General features: G+C 38.7%; 2 protein-coding genes across 2 annotated transcripts; both read left to right on the plus strand.

Moving 5' to 3' along the window:
• Nucleotides 1-5763: 5763 nt before the first annotated feature.
• On the plus strand, nt 5764-7006 carry crybb2 (crystallin, beta B2; the record flags this gene model as incomplete). Its single annotated transcript, XM_079221956.1, has 5 exons — nt 5764-5826; nt 6022-6140; nt 6343-6475; nt 6562-6704; nt 6838-7006. 5 exons carry the CDS (start codon nt 5764-5766, stop codon nt 7004-7006), a joined length of 627 nt encoding a protein of 208 aa, XP_079078082.1.
• Nucleotides 7007-7474: 468 nt separating this feature from the next.
• On the plus strand, nt 7475-10076 carry LOC306739730 (cytoplasmic tRNA 2-thiolation protein 1). Its single transcript, XM_079221773.1, has 3 exons — nt 7475-7552; nt 8225-8725; nt 8845-10076. Exons 2-3 carry the CDS (start codon nt 8230-8232, stop codon nt 9378-9380), a joined length of 1032 nt encoding a protein of 343 aa, XP_079077899.1. The 5' UTR covers nt 7475-7552; nt 8225-8229; the 3' UTR covers nt 9381-10076.
• Nucleotides 10077-10091: the final 15 nt, after the last annotated feature.

The following is a 10091-nucleotide window of genomic DNA, read 5'->3' on the forward strand; positions in this document are numbered from 1 at the left end:
CATCCAGCAGCATTAGGAAGACATGACTTTTGTGTGGAGTTTGCACTAATCCAAGCAGACATTTTTCCTGCTCAGTTGAGGAGAATTTTTTTTCATACTGCGCTGGAAAAAGTCATAGAAATTATATAAATCCTTATGGAGCGTTTGATGGTAAAACTGCTGCAGTAGCAGCTATATACTTAATAACGTATAGTAACATTATTAATCTCATTCCATAGAGGGACTTAAATAAAAATAAATTAAATTGAAATATTACCATACTACAACATATCTTTTTAAAGGTGCAAAATAGCTGAAAAATAAAACAAGAAAATAAATACAAGAAATAAAAAACAGCATTGACACATTTTTGAGGTGCAAGATATATATTTAGGAGGTTCAAATAGATTAATAAATAAATGACAATCTATGTAAATAAAAGTAAGAAAAAAACAAAGTAACATTAAGATCTTGAAAAAAAGTTTTATTTTTCTTTAAACAATATACATTTTGCATACAAAAAAACAATCAAAATTTGCAGGTACAAACATATTGATGAAAAACAACTATTATGTTACTTCAACAGCTATTAAACTATTACTACAACAACTGCAATGGCTGCAACAACTCCCACTACTACTAAAAGTACTATTATTAATTGATTTGATAGTTACAAGTGTTTGTTCCATGCGCTCCAGTTCTGGTCTCCTGCAGGCCCTTCACGTCCCTTTGTTCATTCAGCAGTCTGGACATCAAATAGAAACATTTACAGAACATATAAAGTCTCTCCTGCTGCAATAAGGCACCTTTCAAACTGATATTGTTACACCCTCTTCATGGAAGATATATAAAAACCTTGTACAACGCAAAGCACAGATATGTATATTGAGTCCTACATTGATAATCTGATCACATAATCATGGACAACATGGAGACCTTCACTGTCTATCAGTTCAATCATTTAGTAAAAATGTTAGCAAACAATAAAATAAAATACTAAATAAAAAAACCTCCAGGTAGTCAGGCAGTTTCAACAAATACGACGCAATTCCCTTTGTTCCATTCACCACCAAAAAAAGGCTAAAATGACAGATCAATATCTTTAAAACACACACAAAGAAAATCTGAAACTATAATCAAAGTATCAAGAGAATATATATTATGCTCTCCTGTTCTTTCCTTACTCTGTGACTTTGTCCAGCATTGATCTCGTCTCGGAGGCGGCTGAGCTGCTTCAGATGAGTATATATATATATATATATATATATATATATATATATATATATATATATATATATATATATATATATATATATACCTATTTATACACACACACACACTGTATTTTATTTACTGTTCATTGTTTTGATTTTTTGGGAGAATTTTGATTTTGTGCATTTTAGAATTCAGCTGTTTTTAAATAAATATCTTGAAATTATCACTTTGAATGTCTTCACTTTAGGTAAATGAGCATTAATACATAAACAATTTAATAATGAAACATTTAGATATGATCATCTGTAAAATAAACATCTGTTGATTCTTTGATGTGAAGCAATTGTGTTTACGCATGCATGCAAATGCAATACCATTATTATTGAGGTAGTTGTTTTGTGTTCTGCTCACATCCTGGAGCTAATCATTTGAACCAATAACTGACCGTTTAGTTGGGTGAGGTGGGAGTCGAACCGCTTCAGTCTTCTACAGCCTGGAAAGTCCTACACCTATCCGCGGCTGGCCTACCTTTCCCCTGCACAACTCTTTAAATATATCATTGGTGAACTGCTTTGTAATGAACCTTGTTATTATTGTGAAAGTCTTACTGGGAGACTGCCTGAGCTGCTGACATCCTTGTTATCATCAGCCTTGTTAAGACCAGCCTTGTTATCATCCAGCTAGTTACAACCCTTCTGGATCAGACCCCCAGGGGATCCACTGTCACTAAAATGACCCCTGAGTTACAGGAGTTTATTACCCTCACCTTCCCTATCTGAGCCTGAGTGGATTTATAGTGCAGTCAATATGTAGTTATTTTTGTTTTGTACTCTCGCACATATCATTTAAAACTAAACCAAGGATAACAAGCTTTAAGTATACATTTCTGCTTTAATTTGAGAATATTTAAATGTACATCAGATGAACGGTGTCTGGATTGAAACACTTTTTATACAGAGTTTCCCAAAGGGATGGTTCCACATTTTAGGGAAATATACTTAATTGCTTTCTTGTTGCGAGTTGAGGGAAGGATTGACTCGTTTTAAATGTTTTAAATCTCATATGGGACTATTTCTTTAAAGAGACTTAAAGGTTTTGGGAAGTGGATTCTGTTACTCAGAGGATCAGTTTCCAGTCTTTTTTTGCCGAGTTAACTGTAGCCGCATATTTACCTGAAGACATAAGAGAGGTATCAATCCTCTCACATAACTTTAGTATGGAAAGCAAATAAACACATATTCTTATGTGTCAAACTACTTATTTTAAGGGGAACATTATTTTTGTTATGCTGAATATTTTCTCCATTATAATTTTATCCATGAAAAGTCAAAAAGTTGTGTAATAGCCATCAAAACTTCCTAGAGCCAAAAGTGATGTTTTTGAATTTCATGTTTTCTCTGATCAAAACCCCCAAATGTTACTATCATAAATTCTCATTTTCTAGAAGCTAAAACCCAGCAAATAGCTAATTATTGCAGCTCTAAAGGGGACCAAAATAAATTATTTAGTATTAGCCTGCTGCTATGTCATTAAATTGCGGAACATTGATTACAAAGAGAGGGATGCCTTGCACTGTATTTATGACTAGTCCACTGACTCTTCCTCAGTCATCCAGCAGAGGGCAGATGTAAACTGATATTGGCTGCTCTCTCCTTTGTGGTCCTGTCATTACTCAGCCTCTCTCCTCCGTTTCAGTTTCTGGAGTCTTTCTGCTGAATAACCTAATTCGCATCACCTAAATTGCTGTCAGCGGCAGGCTGAAAAACACTTGCATGTTTTGGTGTCAGTTTATTAATAATGGTAAAACACTTATTTCGCTGATGTCTCATGTTTGTTTTCCTTCATTTAAGGAACAACTTACCTTGTGGCTCTGAATAGGTTGATATAGCAACAAAAAGACAGTAACTCCCTCCAGAGAAGATTTATTCATAAAACGTTGTAAAGATCTTCTTGCTTCTCCAGGCGCTTGTGGTTTGGGTTTTCATGCCCTTAATGTGTGAACAAGACCCTTCTCAGACGGCACACTTTATAAAAAGTCCATCACCTTAAGAGGCATTTACGTTTTATTTTTGTATTAGTGTTGGAAATGTTGAAGAAAAATAAACACATGCTCCGTGTTCTCTGTGAGTGTGCACTCTCCATCTGGCTCCCTCAACTAGTAAAACAAACATAAAAGATAAATATTTACATGTACATTGTATTCTAAAACAATATTTGTTTTATGAGATAAAGTTGTTAGAATTCACTAGTTCAAGAATAAAGTTGAACAATACTTTACAAATTCCCAATTTGTCTCCCCCCCTAAAGCCTTCTTGACATGAGATCTAACACCCAGATCCCTAATTCAGATATACACTAAAACAAGTTGCACAACAATATGGAGCCGACTTTTGTCACCCTTAAATTCTTTGAAAGAACCGTCACTACACGCACAACCTCTTATGTTAACAGATGGCAATGTCACAGCTCAGTTTCACTCAAGTCTCGCTTCTGCAACGGGGATACATTCAGATATTATTCACAAATCTTGTCTGTGATCTCAGGGAACACAAATAACTAATTGGTGCTCTCTCTCTCTCTCTCTCTCTCGCTCTCTCTCTCTCTCTCTCTCTCTCTCTCTCACACAATGTAATCCTGTTTCTGTTGAACTGAAAGTTAGTGTAATGATGTGAAAAAAAACATAAAATATCCCAACAGAATAGTCACAGTTTCCATCACAAAGATGCATAGACCTAAAGTGTTTTACAAACTGTTTTACGAACTTTACAAGCTCATTCCACTGTGTGCCTTGTAGCCTATGACATTAGATGGGGGGTTAGGGCTAAATGACAACACACTATTCTAATGCAGCGATAACACTGAATCATGTCTAGCTGGGAATTAATGATGATCGACTGACTCTGTTTCTGTTGTGTGTTTTATGAGGTACAGATATCTACAGGAGTTGGAACATTTCAGATGTAACATGGGTTGTTTGATCGGAAAATAGGCCCAAGATCCACACAGTCTCCAATTCGAGTCATACTCTGTCATATCTTATGAGGTAGCCAACAGACGGGGTTTGTAAATGCACTTCTAACTACAAGAACATATAAACTGGAATTGCCCCATGTTTCACCTATGTGCATCTGTTTGTACTTCTTCATAGAGGTCAGTGAAGAAGTACAAGGGCCCCTGGAGCAATACAGGGGTTCATTTGCGTTTTTAAGGATGCAGCACAGCACACATGATGGTGATCAGCTGGGATGTAATTCTAGACTCTCTGCCTGAACACTTTCACCAGATGTGGTTAAACTCTTTATTCAATAACAATGATAATAATGATGATTCAAGATCAACATTCAACATGTTATTAAGATAAAACGTACATCTCTGTCAAAAATATGTTTTTTTAAAAGACCCAATGTGAAAAGTGAATCCTATGTGATCACATCCTAAACTAGTATTGTAGTATTGCAGCTTGTGTAATAACTCCATTATATTGCATGCTCCTATGATTAACATCTAAAACCTCATCCTGCCAAGCAACATGAGATAAATAACAATAATATGATAAGATAAATAACAATAATAAGGATTATAATAAACATTATTTATATTTATTTATCACTTTTCAAAACAAAGTTACAAAGTGAAATCTAGGCCCTTGCAAGACTAGTTACATGCACATGCAAGGTCAATAACACTAATACATGATGAAATGGGACATTGTTTGCTTTCTTTGTTGCATTGCGATAAACAAGTTTGACGGAGGCTTTGGAGCTTCTAAACAGCAGAGGCGAAGCGTTTTTTTTATACATGAAACCTGAATAAAGTTTTCTATAAATTAAACAGCAAATAAACCTACTCTTGTGGAAATATATAGACTGATTCAATTCAGTATGAATCTCTCCTGCACAGTAAAACACATATTTTACTATCCCTCGCTCTCCCTCTCATTGTAGGTGTGGGACTCTTGGCACTGTTTGTGCTGAATCATGTGGATATCGAACAATGACTGGCTGTGCAAAACTGACAACTAATGAAATAACTTTGTGGGAGTGTGACTCCCCGGGGTGGGGGGAGGCTACAGGGTGACCCCTCATTTCAGTCTGCTGGGCCTATGACAGGCCGATCTGCAGGCCAGCTTGGACACTGTGGGTACTGTTGGCAGGGTTTCCACCCCTGGGCGTCCCGTATATATTGAGCTCATCGTGCCATCACAAACACACTGGCGCAGGCAGGTACTGGTAAGAGGTTCATGTCCGTCACGCTGTATTTTTTTAATCAAGTTTACGTTTACATTTTTTATCAGTATTTGTTTTCATTTTGTTGTTTGAATAATTTAGGTTTAAGTTCTACAAACGTTCTCCCATGTTGCATTGCTGTAATTCTGTGGAGGGGGACAGGCACTTTTCTATATGTGTATTATGAAACAAAATATATGAAAATGGGAAGAACAGCAGTTTGACCTGCTCATATTATAGATAGCTACATTTTGATAAGCATGTAGACATCCAAGGATATTTATCAGAAACAACAGAAATTATATTTTTTCTTTTCAGTTTCTTCATTTCCAATCCATTCACTATGGCAACAGACCACCAGAGCCCTGCATCCAAGCAGCAGCAGCCAGGCACCAGTGCATTTAAGGTGAGAGGAGACCCAGCAATAATGCAGAGACCAATTAAATTACAATTTACAACTTCCTCCTGCAGGAGTTACACTTCTGCATGCCCTATTTAGATACCTTGCATCCACCAAGCATAACATTGGAAACAGATTGGCAGTCTTGAAATTGAGACCAGTAGCTCGACAACTGTCCCCTTTTCTCCCATTGGCACACAGCTGGTTATCTATGAGCAGGAAAACTTCCAGGGACGCTGCCATGAGCTGACTGGTCCCTGCAACAACCTCCAGGAAGCAGGCGTGGAGAAAGTGGGCTCTATATTGGTGCTGTGTGGACCGTGAGTGTGGGTCAGAGACAGACAGACTATTAAAAAAGGACATGAAGTCCAAGAATAAAGTACTTACTCTGTGTATGAGTACGGAATAGAAGGGGAAGAAAATGATCAGAAAAAACAATGATACGTGTGCAACTAGCTTTCTTTCCTGCTTTCCTCCTACATATTTCACAACCATCCATCTCTTTCTTCCCTGCCCACTCAGATGGGTGGGATACGAGCAGGCCAGCTGTAAGGGGGAGCAGTATGTGTTTGAGAAGGGGGAGTATCCTCGCTGGGATTCCTGGACCAACAGCAGGCGTAGTGACACCCTTATTGCATTCCGCCCAATTAAAGTGGTAAGAAAGATACCACCCATACATGGGTCGTGCTATCAGTTGCTAAGCAAATCATCCACTGGGTTAATGCTTTGCTTCAATTTCAGGACAGCCAGGAGCACAAGATTGTCCTTTACGAAAACCCCAGCTTTGCAGGGAAGAAGATAGAAATCATCGATGATGATGTCCCCAGCTTTCACGCACACGGCTACCAGGAGAAGGTTTCCTCTGTCCGGGTTCAGAGTGGCACGTGAGTCCATCTTCCCAACACAGATGCTGTGTGATACTGCAAATAACTTACTACATGTGTTTTGTCACTGTCTCTTCACCTATAACTGTCTCTTATCTGTTTCCCCTCTCTGTGCGCTTGGTACTGGTTCTAGTTGGGTGGGCTATCAGTATCCAGGCTACAGAGGCTTTCAGTACCTGTTTGAAAAGGGGGAGTATAAGGACAGTGCTGAGTTCGGAGCCCAGATCCCTCAGATCCAGTCGGTCCGGCGCATCAGAGACATGCAGTGGCATCTGAGGGGCGCTTTTCACCCCATCAACTAAGCTTGTGACTCTTTCCTGTCATGAACCCTGGCCTTGGCTTTGCTCCCTTCCAGCATCAACCCCTTTGTTCTTCATTTACACAATGCAGCATTTTGATATCTGTTGCAGCTGTTGCAGGAGTGACATTCTTTGAAGCAAACTAATAAATCCTAATTGCTTACATTTGACTTGATTGTGTGATTTACTTGAGTTTGTCCCTCTGCCTAAGTTCTTTCCCACCAACATCCTAAAGGGACAACAGAGGAGGAAATAGTTTAATAATAATTGAAATGGTCTAGTACCATAAGAACCATTTCAATGTTGATAATTGTGTAGTTTAATGTGCACTTGGCAACTCCGACCAATAGGTTGTGCTGCAGGGGACAACAATTGGCGTCATTTCCCGTTTTCCGGTGAAGAGGAGCTTACGACACACGACACAACAACATGCTACTTTATCTGTTCGTGTAATACTTGCTGTTTGAGTAAGAACGTTTCCATGTTTTAAGTATTTAACTTGTGGACTTCGTCACTATCAATTCCGATCTCGGTTCATCGGAAACGTTGGTATGAAAATGTTAATTTAATAGAAATGTGACTACTTAGTTAGCTAGCTTAACTTGGCCAGCGAGATAAGTAAACGCCTTTTAACGAAATCTGGAAGGTTTTAGGGTTTATCTGTATCAACTTCATCCCAATAGGTTTGTGTTGTTGGAGTATTAAACAGAGACAACGTCACATCTATCGTAGCTCACGAAGATTCACCTTCAAAGCTGGCAAATATGAACTTTGCTCCTTGTCAAAAGTGTATCCCTGTTGGACGATGTTTAATTGCGTTTTATGAGTCTTTGTGTTCAACTCTTACATTCGGCATGCCTCAAAAACAGACTAGTCCACTTATATCACTGTCTTATATCAGTTGAGCAGTGCATTGTGGGATAATAGTATCCACAGCAGCACTTAAAGTTAATTAATTATGCAAATGAACATCATGTAATTTTGTCAGCTTAACTTAATTTATACTCGCAACTTGCTGTCATATACATGCAGGTGCATACATGAGCAAAGACAAATGATTAAACGAAAGAGCAATTTTGTATACAAGTTGTGTTTTTATTAGAAGTTAAAATAAGGGAATAATAATAATGAGATGAAGTGTTTATTTATTTGACAGTCTTGAATATTTTTTTAACTCATTTTGTATCTTGTTTCTTTAAAAAAAAAAACTTTCTCCAACAGTTAAGATGCCTATCCTGTGCAGTAACTGTATTGACAAGCGTGCTGTGCTGAAACGTCCAAAAACAGGCCACTCGCTGTGCAAGGAGTGCTTCTTCTGGGCCTTTGAGGAAGAGGTGCATCAGACGATCGTGGCAGCAAAGCTGTTCAAACATGGACAGATAGTGGGAATTGCCGCCTCGGGTGGAAAGGACTCCACAGTGCTCGCACATATGATGAAGCTCCTAAATGAGCGATACAACTATGGCCTTGAACTTATGCTTCTCTCGGTGGATGAGGGAATCTCTGGTTACCGAGATGACTCCTTGGAGACAGTAAAGAGGAATCGGCAACAGTATGAGCTGCCATTGAAGATTGTGTCGTACGAGGAGCTGTATGGCTGGACTATGGATGCTATTGTGAAGCAGGTGGGACTGAAAAATAACTGCACCTTCTGCGGAGTGTTCAGAAGACAGGCTCTAGACAGAGGAGCCATCATGTTGAAAGTGGACAAGATATGTACAGGTAATCCCAAAGAGCAATTAAAAGTGTGAATGCAAGAATTTCAACTTTGCAATGTGAAAGAGCGGTCTTAGCCTGGATTTTGAAGAGTAACAATGATGTTTCTGTGTTTTCTTTCACAGGTCACAATGCTGATGACGTGGCAGAGACCGTTTTGATGAACATCTTGCGAGGGGACATCGCTCGTCTCCGCCGATGCACTGCCATCTCCACAGCCAGCGAAGGTGACGGGGTCGTGCCACGCTGCAAGCCCCTCAAATATGCGTATGAGAAAGAGATTGTTCTCTATGCGTACTTTAAGAAGTTGGACTACTTTTCAACCGAATGTATCTACTCTCCCAATGCTTATCGTGGCTACGCAAGGACCTTTTTAAAGGACCTGGAGAGCGTAAGGCCGAGCTCCATAATGGATATCATTCACTCAGGGGAGAACCTGTCTGTGCGCAATGGGGTGAAGATGCCTGTGCAGGGGACCTGCAACCAATGTGGCTACATCTCCAGCCAGGCTCTGTGTAAGTCATGTGTGCTGCTGGAGGGGCTGAACCGAGGTCTGCCGAAGCTGGGCATTGGCAAACACCACCGCCTGCATGAGAAGATCCTCTCCAAGCAGCCCCTGACTGAGAAGGAGGAGAGAAAGCTGAAATCAGTAAACTTTTGATAATTAGGATCCTGTTTTATTTTCCAGAAGACAAGACGTAACATTTTAAAATAAACCATGTGTAGTCTTTTACGTTAGAAAGGGCTAGTCTAAGGAGTCAACTGTTATGTGTTTTCATTTATCATCAATTTCATATTTATTGAAAGTTGCCATGGAATATTTTATTAAGAAAAACTGAGAAAAACTCATAGCAGTGAAGCTTCTTCACATCTTAGAAAGTCCATTCACTGCTGTCATGCATCTGATAACCTGAGAAACTATGTAAACATACTTTCCAATGGTTTTAAAGATCTTAATATTCTATAATTACATTTTCAATAATAGATGAATGGTGTAATACACATAGTCCGACAGGAGAAGATTGCTTCTTTTTTTCTTACTGAGTTCCAGCTTTTTAGGTTACTTTTACCATGGGAGTATTAAACATTAGCAATCGGCATCACTTGGATTTACAAATTCTTACACTCGCATGCTGAAAAGAAAAGTAAGTAGTGTACACTTACTAGGTGTATCAAGTGCAGAAACGAGGACTAGCAACTTTGTTTTAATTTTTTTAAAGTGAGATGGTTGTGGATGTTTCCACAGCAATGGAATCTCGTTTCATTTGTTTTAAATGTGATGTTTCTTCTTTATCTTCCAATGCACCAATCTCGGTGTAGGATATGGTGACAAGGTGCCACAATTTAATAAATTCATTATCCCATATCTTCT

This window comes from Taurulus bubalis (assembly GCF_910589615.1).
Source record: "Taurulus bubalis genome assembly, chromosome: 8".
NCBI classification, from domain to species: Eukaryota; Metazoa; Chordata; class Actinopteri; order Perciformes; family Cottidae; genus Taurulus; species Taurulus bubalis.

Excerpts from the sequence above, each read along its gene's own strand:
- LOC306739730 (XM_079221773.1), top strand. The coding sequence starts at position 8,230 with ATGCCTATCCTGTGCAGTAACTGTATTGACAAGCGTGCTGTGCTGAAA. Across the intron at positions 8,726-8,844 it reads AGTGGACAAGATATGTACAG|GTCACAATGCTGATGACGTG; the intron begins GTAATCCCAAAG and ends TTTCTTTCACAG.